Source organism: Anomaloglossus baeobatrachus, chromosome 9, assembly GCF_048569485.1.
Source record: "Anomaloglossus baeobatrachus isolate aAnoBae1 chromosome 9, aAnoBae1.hap1, whole genome shotgun sequence".
Taxonomy (NCBI): domain Eukaryota; kingdom Metazoa; phylum Chordata; class Amphibia; order Anura; family Aromobatidae; genus Anomaloglossus; species Anomaloglossus baeobatrachus.
In genome coordinates this window covers 230887637-230905798 of record NC_134361.1, presented here as the reverse complement: position 1 = coordinate 230905798, position 18162 = coordinate 230887637, and the positions used below count along the sequence as shown (strand labels likewise).

Here is an 18162-nt window from a genome sequence, read left to right as displayed (position 1 = left end):
TGCTGCAAGGGAGAAGTCCTGTATGGAGAAACGGATTGGACGTACAAGTTAGTCATTGAATTCAGGATCAGGCCCCTCATCCCCGGTGTATAACCTCCACCCCTCACCCCCAATATATAACCTCCACCCCTCACCCCCAATATATAACCTCCAGCCCCTCACCCCCGGTGTATAACCTCCACCCCTCACCCCCAATATATAACCTCCAGCCCCTCACCCCCGGTGTATAACCTCCACCCCTCACCCCCAATATATAACCTCCACCCCTCACCCCCGGTGTATAACCTCCAGCCCCTCACCCCCAGTGTATAACCTCCACCCCTCACCCCCAATATATAACCTCCAGCCCCTCACCCCCAATATATAACCTCCACCCCTCACCCCCAATATATAACCTCCAGCCCTCACCCCCAATATATAACCTCCACCCCTCACCCCCGGTGTATAACCTCCACCCCTCACCCCCAATATATAACCTCCAGCCCCTCACCCCCAATATATAACCTCCAGCCCTCACCCCCAATATATAACCTCCAGCCCTCACCCCCGGTGTATAACCTCCAGCCCCTCACCCCCAGTGTATAACCTCCACCCCTCACCCCCAATATATAACCTCCACCCCTCACCCCCAATATATAACCTCCACCCCTCACCCCCAATATATAACCTCCACCCCTCACCCCCAATATATAACCTCCACCCCTCACCCCCAATATATAACCTCCACCCCTCACCCCCAATATATAACCTCCACCCCTCACCCCCAATATATAACCTCCAGCCCCTCACCCCCAATATATAACCTCCACCCCTCACCCCCAATATATAACCTCCAGCCCTCACCCCCAATATATAACCTCCACCCCTCACCCCCGGTGTATAACCTCCACCCCTCACCCCCAATATATAACCTCCACCCCTCACCCCCGGTGTATAACCTCCACCCCTCACCCCCAATATATAACCTCCACCCCTCACCCCCGGTGTATAACCTCCAGCCCCTCACCCCCAGTGTATAACCTCCACCCCTCACCCCCAATATATAACCTCCACCCCTCACCCCCGGTGTATAACCTCCACCCCTCACCCCCAATATATAACCTCCACCCCTCACCCCCGGTGTATAACCTCCAGCCCCTCACCCCCAGTGTATAACCTCCACCCCTCACCCCCAATATATAACCTCCACCCCTCACCCCCAATATATAACTTCCAGCCCTCACCCCCGGTGTATAACCTCCACCCCTCACCCCCAATATATAACCTCCAGCCCCTCACCCCCGGTGTATAACCTCCACCCCTCACCCCCAATATATAACCTCCAGCCCTCACCCCCAATATATAACCTCCACCCCTCACCCCCAATATATAACCTCCAGCCCCTCACCCCCGGTATATAACCTCCACCCCTCACCCCCAATATATAACCTCCACCCCTCACCCCCAATATATAACCTCCAGCCCCTCACCCCCAATATATATAACGTCCAGCCCTCACCCCCAATATATAACCTCCAGCCCCTCACCCCCAATATATAACCTCCACCCCTCACCCCCAATATATAACCTCCACCCCTCACCCCCAATATATAACCTCCAGCCCCTCACCCCCAATATATAACCTCCACCCCTCACCCCCAATATATAACCTCCACCCCTCACCCCCAATATATAACCTCCACCCCTCACCCCCAATATATAACCTCCACCCCTCACCCCCAATATATAACCTCCAGCCCCTCACCCCCAATATATAACCTCCAGCCCCTCACCCACAATATATAACCTCCACCCCTCACCCCCCGGTGTATAACCTCCACCCCTCACCCCCAATATATAACCTCCACCCCTCACCCCCAATATATAACCTCCAGCCCTCACCCCCAATATATATAACGTCCAGCCCTCACCCCCAATATATAACCTCCAGCCCCTCACCCCCAATATATAACCTCCACCCCTCACCCCCAATATATAACCTCCACCCCTCACCCCCAATATATAACCTCCAGCCCCTCACCCCCAATATATAACCTCCACCCCTCACCCCCAATATATAACCTCCACCCCTCACCCCCAATATATAACCTCCACCCCTCACCCCCAATATATAACCTCCAGCCCCTCACCCCCAATATATAACCTCCAGCCCCTCACCCCCAATATATAACCTCCACCCCTCACCCCCCGGTGTATAACCTCCACCCCTCACCCCCAATATATAACCTCCACCCCTCACCCCCAATATATAACCTCCATCCCTCACCCCCAATATATAACCTCCAGCCCCTCACCCCCAATATATAACCTCCAGCCCCTCACCCCTGGTGTATAACCTCCACCCCTCACCCCCAATATATAACCTCCAGCCCTCACCCCCAATATATAACCTCCAGCCCTCACCCCCAATACATAACCTCCAGCCCTCACCCCCAATATATAACCTCCAGCCCTCACCCCCAATATATAACCTCCAGCCCTCACCCCCAATATATAACCTCCAGCCCTCACCCCCAATATATAACCTCCGCCCCTCACCCCCAATATATAACCTCCAGCCCTCATCCCCAATATATAACCTCCAGCCCTCACCCCCAATATATAACCTCCAGCCCCTCACCCCCAATATATAACCTCCAGCCCCTCACCCCCAATATATAACCTCCAGCCCCTCACCCCCAATATATAACCTCCAGCCCCTCACCCCCAATATATAACCTCCAGCCCCTCACCCCCAATATATAACCTCCAGCCCCTCACCCCCAATATATAACCTCCAGCCCCTCACCCCCAATATATAACCTCCAGCCCCTCACCCCCAATATATAACTTCCAGCCCCTCACCCCCAATATATAACCTCCAGCCCCTCACCCCCAATATATAACCTCCAGCCCCTCACCCCCTGTGTATAACCTCCGCCCCTCACCCCCAATATATAACCTCCAGCCCCTCACCCCCTGTGTATAACCTCCGCCCCTCACCCCCAATATATAACCTGCAGCCCCTCACCCCCTGTGTATAACCTCCGCCCCTCACCCCCAATATATAACCTCCAGCCCCTCACCCCCGGTGTATAACCTCCACCCCTCACCCCCAATATATAACCTCCAGCCCCTCACCCCCGGTGTATAACCTCCAGCCCTCACCCCCGGTGTATAACCTCCAGCCCCTCACCCCCAATATATAACCTCCAGCCCCTCACCCCCTGTGTATAACCTCCGCCCCTCACCCCCAATATATAACCTCCAGCCCCTCACCCCCTGTGTATAACCTCCGCCCCTCACCCCCAATATATAACCTCCAGCCCCTCACCCCCGGTGTATAACCTCCACCCCTCACCCCCAATATATAACCTCCAGCCCCTCACCCCCGGTGTATAACCTCCAGCCCCTCACCCCCAGTGTATAACCTCCAGCCCCTCACCCCCAATATATAACCTCCAGCCCCTCACCCCCGGTGTATAACCTCCGCCCCTCACCCCCAATATATAACCTCCAGCCCCTCACCCCCGGTGTATAACCTCCAGCCCCTCACCCCCAATATATAACCTCCAGCCCCTCACCCCCTGTGTATAACCTCCGCCCCTCACCCCCAATATATAACCTCCAGCCCCTCACCCCCGGTGTATAACCTCCACCCCTCACCCCCAATATATAACCTCCACCCCTCACCCCCGGTGTATAACCTCCAGCCCCTCACCCCCGGTGTATAACCTCCAGCCCCTCACCCCCAATATATAACCTCCAGCCCCTCACCCCCTGTGTATAACCTCCGCCCCTCACCCCCAATATATAACCTCCAGCCCCTCACCCCCGGTGTATAACCTCCAGCCCCTCACCCCCAATATATAACCTCCAGCCCCTCACCCCCTGTGTATAACCTCCGCCCCTCACCCCCAATATATAACCTCCAGCCCCTCACCCCCGGTGTATAACCTCCACCCCTCACCCCCAATATATAACCTCCAGCCCCTCGCCCCCGGTGTATAACCTCCGCCCCTCACCCCCAATATATAACCTCCGCCCCCCCCCCCCTCATGCTGTCTGCCTTTACTAACATGTGACAGAGCGGCCGGTGGTGCAGATCTCACTGATACCAGCGCATCCTGTACTAGGAGACACCGAGGTAACACGTCCGTTCCTGACATTTCTTCCCCATCACCTGTGACTGATATTACTGAGAAGTGGAAGGAACCGCAACAGCTCAGCCATGAACTGGAGACCCCGTAATGTTACACAGCGGGGGGCCGGGTGCTGAGGAGCAGAGGACAGAAAAGACCCCACCGCTCTGCTGACCGCATAACTGCAGAGTCCAGACCTCCTCTGGTCACATCAGCACAAACACTGCACACACCGGGGGCTTCATGGCCGAGCAGCTACAGCCGCCGTACACCACCAAGCACAATGCCGAGCCGTACATCACCAATCACAATGCCGAGCCGTACATTACCAAGCACAATGCCGAGCCGTACCTCACCAAGCACAATGCCGAGCCGTACATCACCAAGCACAATGCCGAGCCATACATCACCAAGCACAATGCCGAGCCGTACATCACCAAGCACAATGCTGAGCCGTACCTCACCAAGCACAATGCCGAGCCGTACATCACCAAGCACAATGCCGAGCCGTACATCACCAATCACAATGCCGAGCCGTACATCACCAAGCACAATGCCGAGCCGTACCTCACCAAGCACAATGCCGAGCCGTACATCACCAAGCACAATGCCGAGCCATACATCACCAAGCACAATGCCGAGCCGTACATCACCAAGCACAATGCTGAGCCGTACCTCACCAAGCACAATGCCGAGCCGTACATCACCAAGCACAATGCCGAGCCGTACATCACCAAGCACAATGCCGAGCGTCGGATGGAGCGGTGTAAAGCCGCCATCACTGGCCTCTGGAGGAGACGTGTTCTGTGCAGTGACGGGTCACACGGCTCTATCTGCGTCTGATGGAGGGGTCTGGGTTTGGTGATTCCAGGACTGCATTGTGCTGTACAGATGGTGGAGGAGGATAGTGCTCCGGGCTGCATTGTGCTGTACAGATGGTGGAGGAGGATCATGCTCCGGGCTGCATTGTGCTGTACAGATGGTGGAGGAGGACAATGCTCCGGGCTGCATTGTGCTGTACAGATGGTGGAGGAGGATCATGCTCCGGGCTGCATTGTGCTGTACAGATGGTGGAGGAGGACAATGCTCCGGGCTGCATTGTGCTGTACAGATGGTGGAGGAGGACAATGCTCCGGGCTGTTATCGGGGGGCTGGGTTTGGTGATTTCAGGACTGCATGGTGCTGTACAGATGGTGGAGGAGGATCATGCTCCGGGCTGTTATCAGGGGGCTGGGTTTGGTGATTCCAGGACTGCATTGTGCTGTACAGATGGTGGAGGAGGATAATGCTCCGGGCTGTTATCGGGGGGCTGGGTTTGGTGATTTCAGGACTGCATGGTGCTGTACAGATGGTGGAGGAGGATCATGCTCCGGGCTGTTATCAGGGGGCTGGGTTTGGTGATTCCAGGACTGCATTGTGCTGTACAGATGGTGGAGGAGGATCATGCTCCGGGCTGTTATCGGGGGGCTGGGTTTGGTGATTCCAGGACTGCATGGTGCTGTACAGATGGTGGAGGAGGATCATGCTCCGGGCTGTTATCAGGGGGCTGGGTTTGGTGATTCCAGGACTGCATTGTGCTGTACAGATGGTGGAGGAGGATCATGCTCCGGGCTGTTATCAGGTGGCTGGGTTTGGTGATTCCAGGACTGCATGGTGCTGTACAGATGGTGGAGGAGGATCATGCTCCGGGCTGTTATCGGGGGGCTGGGTTTGGTGATTCCAGGACTGCATTGTGCTGTACAGATGGTGGAGGAGGATCATGCTCCGGGCTGTTATCAGGGGGCTCGGTTTGGTGATTCCAGGACTGCATGGTGCTGTACAGATGGTGGAGGAGGATCATGTTCCGGGCTGTTATCGGGGGGCTGGGTTTGGTGATTCCAGGACTGCATTGTGCTGTACAGATGGTGGAGGAGGACAATGCTCCGGGCTGTTATCAGGGGTCTGGGTTTGGTGATTCCAGGACTGCATTGTGCTGTACAGATGGTGGAGGAGGACAATGTTCCGGGCTGTTATCGGGGGGCTGGGTTTGGTGATTCCAGGACTGCATTGTGCTGTACAGATGGTGGAGGAGGACAATGCTCCGGGCTGTTATCGGGGGGCTGGGTTTGGTGATTCCAGGACTGGATTGTGCTGTACAGATGGTGGAGGAGGATCATGCTCCGGGCTGTTATCGGGGGTCTGGGTTTGGTGATTCCAGGACTGCATTGTGCTGTACAGATGGTGGAGGAGGACAATGCTCCGGGCTGTTATCAGGGGTCCGGGTTTGGTGATTCCAGGACTGCATTGTGCTGTACAGATGGTGGAGGAGGACAATGCTCCGGGCTGTTATCGGGGGGCTGGGTTTGGTGATTCCAGGACTGCATTGTGCTGTACAGATGGTGGAGGAGGACAATGCTCCGGGCTGTTATCAGGGGGCTGGGTTTGGTGATTCCAGGACTGCATTGTGCTGTACAGATGGTGGAGGAGGACAATACTCCGGGCTGTTATCGGGGGGCTGGGTTTGGTGATTCCAGGACTGCATTGTGCTGTACAGATGGTGGAGGAGGATAATGCTCCGGGCTGTTATCAGGGGTCTGGGTTTGGTGATTCCAGGACTGCATTGTGCTGTACAGATAGTGGAGGAGGACAATGCTCCGGGCTGTTATCGGGGGGCTGGGTTTGGTGATTCCAGGACTGCATGGTGCTGTACAGATGGTGGAGGAGGACAATGCTCCGGGCTGTTATCGGGGGGCTGGGTTTGGTGATTCCAGGACTGCATTGTGCTGTACAGATGGTGGAGGAGGACAATGCTCCGGGCTGTTATCGGGGGGCTGGGTTTGGTGATTCCAGGACTGCATTGTGCTGTACAGATGGTGGAGGAGGATCATGCTCCGGGCTGTTATCAGGGGGCTGGGTTTGGTGATTCCAGGACTGCATTGTGCTGTACAGATGGTGGAGGAGGACAATGCTCCGGGCTGTTATCGGGGGTCTGGGTTTGGTGATTCCAGGACTGCATTGTGCTGTACAGATAGTGGAGGAGGACAATGCTCCGGGCTGTTATCGGGGGGCTGGGTTTGGTGATTCCAGGACTGCATTGTGCTGTACAGATGGTGGAGGAGGACAATGCTCCAGGCTGTTATCAGGGGTCTGGGTTTGGTGATTCCAGGACTGCATTGTGCTGTACAGATAGTGGAGGAGGACAATGCTCCGGGCTGTTATCGGGGGGCTGGGTTTGGTGATTCCAGGACTGCATGGTGCTGTACAGATGGTGGAGGAGGACAATGCTCCGGGCTGTTATCAGGGGTCTGGGTTTGGTGATTCCAGGACTGCATTGTGCTGTACAGATGGTGGAGGAGGACAATGCTCCGGGCTGTTATCAGGGGGCTGGGTTTGGTGATTTCAGGACTGCATTGTGCTGTACAGATGGTGGAGGAGGATAATGCTCCGGGCTGTTATCGGGGGGCTGGGTTTGGTGATTCCAGGACTGCATTGTGCTGTACAGATGGTGGAGGAGGATCATGCTCCGGGCTGTTATCGGGGGTCTGGGTTTGGTGATTCCAGGACTGCATTGTGCTGTACAGATGGTGGAGGAGGACAATGCTCCGGGCTGTTATCGGGGGTCTGGGTTTGGTGATTCCAGGACTGCATTGTGCTGTACAGATGGTGGAGGAGGATAATGCTCCGGGCTGTTATCAGGGGTCTGGGTTTGGTGATTCCAGGACTGCATTGTGCTGTACAGATGGTGGAGGAGGATCATGCTCCGGGCTGTTATCAGGGGTCTGGGTTTGGTGATTCCAGGACTGCATTGTGCTGTACAGATGGTGGAGGAGGATCATGCTCCGGGCTGTTATCAGGGGTCTGGGTTTGGTGATTCCAGGACTGCATTGTGCTGTACAGATGCTGGAGGAGGACAATGCTCCGGGCTGTTATCAGGGGGCTGGGTTTGGTGATTTCAGGACTGCATTGTGCTGTACAGATGGTGGAGGAGGATCATGCTCCGGGCTGTTATCGGGGGGCTGGGTTTGGTGATTCCAGGACTGCATTGTGCTGTACAGATGGTGGAGGAGGATCATACTCCGGGCTGTTATCGGGGGGCTGGGTTTGGTGATTTCAGGACTGCATTGTGCTGTACAGATGGTGGAGGAGGACAATGCTCCGGGCTGTTATCAGGGGTCTGGGTTTGGTGATTCCAGGACTGCATTGTGCTGTACAGATGGTGGAGGAGGACAATGCTCCGGGCTGTTATCGGGGGGCTGGGTTTGGTGATTCCAGGACTGCATGGTGCTGTACAGATGGTGGAGGAGGACAATGCTCCGGGCTGTTATCGGGGGGCTGGGTTTGGTGATTCCAGGACTGCATTGTGCTGTACAGATGGTGGAGGAGGACAATGCTCCGGGCTGTTATCGGGGGGCTGGGTTTGGTGATTCCAGGACTGGATTGTGCTGTACAGATGGTGGAGGAGGATCATGCTCCGGGCTGTTATCGGGGGTCTGGGTTTGGTGATTCCAGGACTGCATTGTGCTGTGCAGATGGTGGAGGAGGATCATGCTCCGGGCTGTTATCGGGGGTCTGGGTTTGGTGATTCCAGGACTGCATTGTGCTGTGCAGATGGTGGAGGAGGATCATGCTCCGGGCTGTTATCAGGGGGCTGGGTTTGGTGATTCCAGGACTGGATTGTGCTGTACAGATGGTGGAGGAGGATCATGCTCCGGGCTGTTATCGGGGGTCTGGGTTTGGTGATTCCAGGACTGCATTGTGCTGTACAGATGGTGGAGGAGGATCATGCTCCGGGCTGTTATCGGGGGTCTGGGTTTGGTGATTCCAGGACTGCATTGTGCTGTACAGATGGTGGAGGAGGATAATGCTCCGGGCTGTTATCGGGGGGCTGGGTTTGGTGATTCCAGGACTGCATTGTGCTGTACAGATGGTGGAGGAGGATCATGCTCCGGGCTGTTATCAGGGGGCTGGGTTTGGTGATTCCAGGACTGCATTGTGCTGTACAGGTGGTGGAGGAGGACAATGCTCCGGGCTGTTATCGGGGGGCTGGGTTTGGTGATTCCAGGACTGCATTGTGCTGTGCAGATGGTGGAGGAGGATCATGCTCCGGGCTGTTATCAGGGGGCTGGGTTTGGTGATTCCAGGACTGCATTGTGCTGTACAGGTGGTGGAGGAGGACAATGCTCCGGGCTGTTATCGGGGGGCTGGGTTTGGTGATTCCAGGACTGGATTGTGCTGTACAGATGCTGGAGGAGGACAATGCTCCGGGCTGTTATCGGGGGTCTGGGTTTAGTGATTCCAGGACTGCATTGTGCTGTACAGATGGTGGAGGAGGACAATGCTCCGGGCTGTTATCAGGGGGCTGGGTTTGGTGATTTCAGGACTGCATTGTGCTGTACAGATGGTGGAGGAGGATCATGCTCCGGGCTGTTATCGGGGGTCTGGGTTTGGTGATTCCAGGACTGCATTGTGCTGTGCAGATGGTGGAGGAGGATCATGCTCCGGGCTGTTATCGGGGGTCTGGGTTTGGTGATTCCAGGACTGCATTGTGCTGTACAGATGGTGGAGGAGGATCATGCTCCGGGCTGTTATCGGGGGTCTGGGTTTGGTGATTCCAGGACTGCATTGTGCTGTGCAGATGGTGGAGGAGGATCATGCTCCGGGCTGTTATCAGGGGGCTGGGTTTGGTGATTCCAGGACTGGATTGTGCTGTACAGATGGTGGAGGAGGATCATGCTCCGGGCTGTTATCGGGGGTCTGGGTTTGGTGATTCCAGGACTGCATTGTGCTGTACAGATGGTGGAGGAGGATCATGCTCCGGGCTGTTATCGGGGGTCTGGGTTTGGTGATTCCAGGACTGCATTGTGCTGTGCAGATGGTGGAGGAGGATCATGCTCCGGGCTGTTATCAGGGGGCTGGGTTTGGTGATTCCAGGACTGGATTGTGCTGTACAGATGGTGGAGGAGGATCATGCTCCGGGCTGTTATCGGGGGTCTGGGTTTGGTGATTCCAGGACTGCATTGTGCTGTGCAGATGGTGGAGGAGGATCATGCTCCGGGCTGTTATCAGGGGTCTGGGTTTGGTGATTTCAGGACTGCATTGTGCTGTACAGATGGTGGAGGAGGACAATGCTCCGGGCTGTTATCGGGGGGCTGGGTTTGGTGATTCCAGGACTGGATTGTGCTGTACAGATGGTGGAGGAGGATCATGCTCCGGGCTGTTATCGGGGGTCTGGGTTTGGTGATTCCAGGACTGCATTGTGCTGTACAGATGGTGGAGGAGGATCATGCTCCGGGCTGTTATCAGGGGTCTGGGTTTGGTGATTCCAGGACTGCATTGTGCTGTACAGATGGTGGAGGAGGATAATGCTCTGGGCTGTTATCGGGGGGCTGGGTTTGGTGATTCCAGGACTGCATTGTGCTGTACAGATGGTGGAGGAGGACAATGCTCCGGGCTGTTATCGGGGGTCTGGGTTTGGTGATTCCAGGACTGCATTGTGCTGTACAGATGGTGGAGGAGGACAATGCTCCGGGCTGTTATCGGGGGGCTGGGTTTGGTGATTCCAGGACTGCATTGTGCTGTACAGATGGTGGAGGAGGATCATGCTCCGGGCTGTTATCAGGGGTCTGGGTTTGGTGATTCCAGGACTGCATTGTGCTGTACAGATGGTGGAGGAGGATAATGCTCTGGGCTGTTATCGGGGGGCTGGGTTTGGTGATTCCAGGACTGCATTGTGCTGTACAGATGGTGGAGGAGGATAATGCTCCGGGCTGTTATCGGGGGGCTGGGTTTGGTGATTCCAGGACTGCATTGTGCTGTACAGATGGTGGAGGAGGATAATGCTCTGGGCTGTTATCGGGGGGCTGGGTTTGGTGATTCCAGGACTGCATTGTGCTGTACAGATGGTGGAGGAGGATAATGCTCTGGGCTGTTATCGGGGGGCTGGGTTTGGTGATTCCAGGACTGGATTGTGCTGTACAGATGGTGGAGGAGGATAATGCTCTGGGCTGTTATCGGGGGGCTGGGTTTGGTGATTCCAGGACTGCATTGTGCTGTACAGATGGTGGAGGAGGATCATGCTCCGGGCTGTTATCGGGGGGCTGGGTTTGGTGATTCCAGGACTGCATTGTGCTGTACAGATGGTGGAGGAGGACAATGCTCCGGGCTGTTATCAGGGGGCTGGGTTTGGTGATTTCAGGACTGCATTGTGCTGTACAGATGGTGGAGGAGGATCATGCTCCGGGCTGTTATCAGGGGGCTGGGTTTGGTGATTCCAGGACGGCATTGTGTTGTGCAGATGGTGGAGGAGGACAATGCTCCGGGCTGTTATCAGGGGGCTGGGTTTGGTGATTCCAGGACTGCATTGTGCTGTACAGATGGTGGAGGAGGACAATGCTCTGGGCTGTTATCAGGGGGCTGGGTTTGGTGATTCCAGGACTGCATTGTGCTGTACAGATGGTGGAGGAGGACAATGCTCCGGGCTGTTATCAGGGGGCTGGGTTTGGTGATTTCAGGACTGCATTGTGCTGTACAGATGGTGGAGGAGGACAATGCTCCGGGCTGTTATCAGGGGGCTGGGTTTGGTGATTTCAGGACTGCATTGTGCTGTACAGATGGTGGAGGAGGATCATGCTCCGGGCTGTTATCAGGGGGCTGGGTTTGGTGATTCCAGGACTGCATTGTGCTGTACAGATGGTGGAGGAGGACAATGCTCCGGGCTGTTATCAGGGGGCTGGGTTTGGTGATTCCAGGACTGCATTGTGCTGTACAGATGGTGGAGGAGGACAATGCTCCGGGCTGTTATCGGGGGGCTGGGTTTGGTGATTTCAGGACTGCATTGTGCTGTACAGATGGTGGAGGAGGATAATGCTCCGGGCTGTTATCAGGGGGCTGGGTTTGGTGATTCCAGGACTGCATGGTGCTGTACAGATGGTGGAGGAGGATCATGCTCCGGGCTGTTATCGGGGGTCTGGGTTTGGTGATTCCAGGACTGCCTGGTGCTGTACAGATGGTGGAGGAGGACAATGCTCCGGGCTGTTATCAGGGGGCTGGGTTTGGTGATTCCAGGACTGCATGGTGCTGTACAGATGGTGGAGGAGGATCATGCTCCGGGCTGTTATCGGGGGTCTGGGTTTGGTGATTCCAGGACTGCATTGTGCTGTACAGATGGTGGAGGAGGACAATGCTCCGGGCTGTTATCGGGGGGCTGGGTTTGGTGATTCCAGGACTGCATTGTGCTGTACAGATGGTGGAGGAGGATAATGCTCCGGGCTGTTATCAGGGGTCTGGGTTTGGTGATTCCAGGACTGCATTGTGCTGTACAGATGGTGGAGGAGGATCATACTCCGGGCTGTTATCGGGGGGCTGGGTTTGGTGATTTCAGGACTGCATTGTGCTGTACAGATGGTGGAGGAGGATCATGCTCCGGGCTGTTATCGGGGGTCTGGGTTTGGTGATTCCAGGACTGCATTGTGCTGTACAGATGGTGGAGGAGGACAATGCTCCGGGCTGTTATCGGGGGGCTGGGTTTGGTGATTTCAGGACTGCATTGTGCTGTACAGATGGTGGAGGAGGATAATGCTCCGGGCTGTTATCAGGGGGCTGGGTTTGGTGATTCCAGGACTGCATGGTGCTGTACAGATGGTGGAGGAGGACAATGCTCCGGGCTGTTATCGGGGGGCTGGGTTTGGTGATTTCAGGACTGCATTGTGCTGTACAGATGGTGGAGGAGGATCATGCTCCGGGCTGTTATCGGGGGGCTGGGTTTGGTGATTCCAGGACTGCATTGTGCTGTACAGATGGTGGAGGAGGACAATGCTCCGGGCTGTTATCGGGGGGCTGGGTTTGGTGATTCCAGGACTGCATGGTGCTGTACAGATGGTGGAGGAGGACAATGCTCCGGGCTGTTATCAGGGGTCTGGGTTTGGTGATTCCAGGACTGGATTGTGCTGTACAGATGGTGGAGGAGGATAATGCTCCGGGCTGTTATCGGGGGGCTGGGTTTGGTGATTCCAGGACTGCATTGTGCTGTACAGATGGTGGAGGAGGACAATGCTCCGGGCTGTTATCAGGGGTCTGGGTTTGGTGATTCCAGGACTGCATTGTGCTGTACAGATGGTGGAGGAGGATCATGCTCCGGGCTGTTATCGGGGGTCTGGGTTTGGTGATTCCAGGACTGGATTGTGCTGTACAGATGGTGGAGGAGGACAATGCTCCGGGCTGTTATCGGGGGTCGTCCTCTTAGTCCCACCTTGATGTCAGATCGGACAGGACAGAGTTCAGCAAACAGTGCAGGTTGTTTAGACAAAGATTCCAAAATCCTTTTTTCTATATGAGACCGTTTTTGTTTTTCATCTGTGTGATCAGATCATTCCTAATTTGCTAATAAATGAAATTCCATTTTTATTTTTTTATTTATTTATTTTTGTTAAAGCCAACTCCCCGAGGAGACGCTGTTAGGGCTGAGAACCGACGATCACGACTGGGAGAAGATTTCTAACGTCAATGTAAGTGAGAGCGACACGTCTGCTCTTAGGTGGCCTCCTAATAATTGCCAAATCCTATCAAATGGAATCTGGCACCAGGTTTTTTTCTGCACCATAGTGTAGAGCCAGAGATCCTGATTCCAGCGATGTGTCACTTACTGAGCTATTTACTGTCATTTTGATAAAATCAATGTTTTCTCTGCTGAAGATACAGAGCTCATGAATATGCTGGACTACCTGCAGCACGCCAACTAGTCCTGTAATGATAATCTGCTGCTGATTAATCATTGATTTTATCAAAGCTACACTAAGCAGCCCAGTAAGTAACACATTGTTGGAATCAGGATCTCTGCAAATACCTGGTGACAGAGTTCCTTTAAATGTATATGATGGGGTCGCTCGCCCATGTGGGCAAATTTGACCGAGCACTGATAGGAGGAAACCTGATGTGCAGGAGCCGTCATCGGTGCCGTATGAGACTATACATTTAGGAAACCTCATAATGCGGCTTGTGATGGATCGCGCAGATTAATCCTTTCTTCTGTTGGATAAGTGATCCCGTGGGATAAGCCTCTTCTGGGGTACACGGAAGAAGAACTAACGAAACCTATAGGTCGGGGTTCAGGGTTCCCACCACATCTCCAGGTATGGTAACAGTACTACTGCTGGTCGAGGGACACTTTTAGCCATTAGGCATATTGATCCTTTGGTATCTTGATCAGCGGCTCTTTGCACTACTACCTCTGTAATGTACCCTACCATGGGCCACTTTCTTATAGGCGAGCCCTAGGTTGTGTACTTACTAATAACAATATTATCGTTGCATGTGTACTTGTACCTGCCGTATGCTGTGGTGAGAGCGCCACCTGGTGGCATGAAACCGTCTGTCTCTACTTTTTATCTTTTTCTATTTGTATGAAAAAACTTTTTCCTATATAAATAAAATTGAAGTATTTTTGCATCTGAGTCGTTGTACAGTACTGTTCTTTCTTGTTCTGGGGTACACGGAGGTGTAGCCGCCCCTTCAGACGTCCCATCACCGCTCCTCATAACGTCTCTTCTCAGTTTGAAGGCATCCACAATGCGGACAGGATCAGTAAAATCTGGAAGAACGTCCTGCACCCGCACATCAACAAGGAGGCCTGGGGGGCGGACGAGACGACGAACCTGCAAGAGATCGCCCAGGAACACAACCAGGTCAACTGGGAAGGGATCGCCGAGGAGCTCGGGGTGAGTGACTTACCGCAACCCCCCGGGTACAACGTCCATACAACGTGCCTGCACTCACAGGAGTGTGACTGACATGTGTGCGTCCATAGTATACGGACTGTGCTCACAATGCTGCGTCCATAGTATACGGACTGTGCTCACAATGCTGCGTCCATAGTATACGGACTGTGCTCCCAATGCTGCGTCCATAGTATACGGACTGTGCTCGCAATGCCGCGTCCATAGTATACGGACTGTGCTCCCAATGCTGCGTCCATAGTATACGGACTGTGCTCGCAGTCCCGCGTCCATAGTATACGGACTGTGCTCACAATGCTGCATCCATAGTATACGGACTGTGCTCACAATGCTGCGTCCATAGTATACGGACTGTGCTCACAATGCCGCGTCCATAGTATACGGACTGTGCTCACAATGCCGCATCCATAGTATACGGACTGTGCTCACAATGCTGCGTCCATAGTATACGGACTGTGCTCACAATGCTGCGTCCATAGTATACGGACTGTGCTCACAATGCTGCGTCCATAGTATACGGACTGTGCTCGCAATGCCGCGTCCATAGTATACGGACTGTGCTCCCAATGCTGCGTCCATAGTATACGGACTGTGCTCACAATGCTGCGTCCATAGTATACGGACTGTGCTCACAATGCTGCGTCCATAGCATACGGACTGTGCTCACAATGCCGCGTCCATAGTATACGGACTGTGCTCACAATGCCGCGTCCATAGTATACGGACTGTGCTCACAATGCTGTGTCCATAGTATACGGACTGTGCTCGCAATGCTGCGTCCATAGTATACGGACTGTGCTCGCAATGCTGCGTCCATAGTATACGGACTGTGCTCTCAGTCCCACGTCCATAGTATACGGACTGTGCTTGCAGTCCCGCGTCCATAGTATGCAGACTGTGCTCGCAGTCCCGCGTCCATAGTATACGGACTGTGCTCGCAGTCCCGCGTCCATAGTATACGGACTGTGCTCGCAATGCCGCGTCCATAGTATACGGACTGTGCTTACAATGCTGTGTCCATAGTATACGGACTGTGCTCGCAGTCCCGCGTCCATAGTATACGCACTGTGCTTGGATCGCAGAGCCTGGCGGATAGATGACATTGCACACACGTGCAGGGACCGATGCCCGGTCACCAGGGGTCCTGCTCCCGTCCTGTTCATTAGAGCCCGCCGTGTGCGCAGTACCCGGCATATGATATGTGCGGATGTAGCGTCATCCGTGCCCCCCGCCTCCCGCTGCGGAGGTGATGACCCCTCTATAGTTGCATAGATGATTGTTTTGATGCCTGATGTGTCGTTCCGTGCAGACGCAGAGATCGGCCTTCCAGTGTCTCCAGGAGTTTCAGCGCAACAATAAAGACTTCAAGAGGAAAGAGTTCCTTAGAGAAGAGGACGAGCTCCTGACGCATCTGGTGCAGAGGATGAGGGTGGGAATGCACATTCCGTACCACAAGAGTGAGTGTCCATTCCAGTAATCCGGCATCCTGCAGGCTATCTGATATTCCAAACATACATATTCGAGTTGTTGTTCGACCGTCTCTCTTGGCTCCACATGGCACAGGAACGCTCGGCTCCACTGATCGGGGGGTTCTTCCTCCGACATCATCTGTAGGGGGAGAGTCAGGAGGCCACATGGCACAGGAACACTCGGCTCCACTGATCGGGGGGTTCTTCTCCCGACATCATCTGTAGGGGGAGAGTCGGGAGGCCACATGGCACAGGAACGCTCGGCTCCACTGATCGGGGGGTTCTTCCTCCGACATCATCTGTAGGGGGAGAGTCAGGAGGCCACATGGCACAGGAACACTCGGCTCCACTGATCGGGGGGTTCTTCCCCCGACATCATGTATAAGGGGAGAGTCAGGAGGCCACATGGCACAGGAACACTCGTCTCCACTGATCGGGGGGTTCTTCCTCCGACATCATCTGTAGGGGGAGAGTCAGGAGGCCACATGGCACAGGAACGCTCGGCTCCACTGATCGGGGGGTTCTTCCTCCGACATCATCTGTAGGGGGAGAGTCAGGAGGCCACATGGCACAGGAACGCTCGGCTCCACTGATCGGGGGGTTCTTCCTCCGACATCATCTGTAGGGGGAGAGTCAGGAGGCCACATGGCACAGGAACGCTCGGCTCCACTGATCGGGGGGTTCTTCCCCCGACATCATGTATAAGGGGAGAGTCAGGAGGCCACATGGCACAGGAACACTCGTCTCCACTGATCGGGGGGTTCTTCCTCCGACATCATCTGTAGGGGGAGAGTCAGGAGGCCACATGGCACAGGAACACTCGGCTCCACTGATCGGGGGGTTCTTCCTCCGACATCATGTATAAGGGGAGAGTCAGGAGGCCACATGGCACAGGAACGCTCGGCTCCACTGATCGGGGGGTTCTTCCTCCGACATCATCTGTAGGGGGAGAGTCAGGAGGCCACATGGCACAGGAACACTCGGCTCCACTGATCGGGGGGTTCTTCCTCCGACATTATGTATAAGGGGAGAGTCAGGAGGCCACATGGCACAGGAACACTCGGCTCCACTGATCGGGGGTTCTTCCTCTGACATCATCTGTAGGGGGAGAGTCAGGAGGCCACATGGCACAGGAACGCTCGGCTCCACTGATCGGGGGGGTTCTTCTCCCGATATCATCTGTAGGGGGAGAGTCAGGAGGCCACATGGCACAGGAACACTCGGCTCCACTGATCGGGGGGTTCTTCCTCCGACATCATCTGTAGGGGGAGAGTCAGGAGGCCACATGGCACAGGAACACTCGGCTCCACTGATCGGGGGGTTCTTCCTCCGACATCATCTGTAGGGGGAGAGTCAGGAGGCCACATGGCACAGGAACACTCGGCTCCACTGATCGGGGGGTTCTTCCTCCGACATCATCTGTAGGGGGAGAGTCAGGAGGCCACATGGCACAGGAACACTCGGCTCCACTGATGGGGGGGTTCTTCCTCCGACATCATCTGTAGGGGGAGAGTCAGGAGGCCACATGGCACAGGAACGCTCGGCTCCACTGATCGGGGGGTTCTTCCTCCGACATCATCTGTAGGGGGAGAGTCAGGAGGCCACATGGCACAGGAACACTCGGCTCCACTGATCGGGGGGTTCTTCTCCCGATATCATCAGTAGGGGGAGAGTCAGGAGGTCACATGGCACAGGAACACTCGGCTCCACTGATGGGGGGGTTCTTCTCCCGACATCATCTGTAGGGGGGAGACTGGGAAGGCCACACATGCCCATCAGATGGTCGGCCGATCCCGCCATCTTTGATGTAATGTGAATGAGGGTCCTGTAGGCTCTCGGCTTCACATGATGATGTGTGTGGTT

General features: G+C 55.0%; 1 protein-coding gene across 2 annotated transcripts in view; it reads left to right on the top strand.

The window, feature by feature from the left end:
* Nucleotides 1–18162, top strand: part of SNAPC4 (small nuclear RNA activating complex polypeptide 4) — a 133212-nt gene that overhangs the window by 28913 nt on the left and 86137 nt on the right. For both annotated transcript variants that reach the window (XM_075324738.1, XM_075324740.1), the window contains 3 exons: nucleotides 13531–13603; nucleotides 14648–14812; nucleotides 16140–16287. In XM_075324738.1, coding sequence (XP_075180853.1) covers nucleotides 13531–13603; nucleotides 14648–14812; nucleotides 16140–16287 — 386 coding nt within the window. The remainder of the gene's footprint in view (nucleotides 1–13530; nucleotides 13604–14647; nucleotides 14813–16139; nucleotides 16288–18162) is intronic.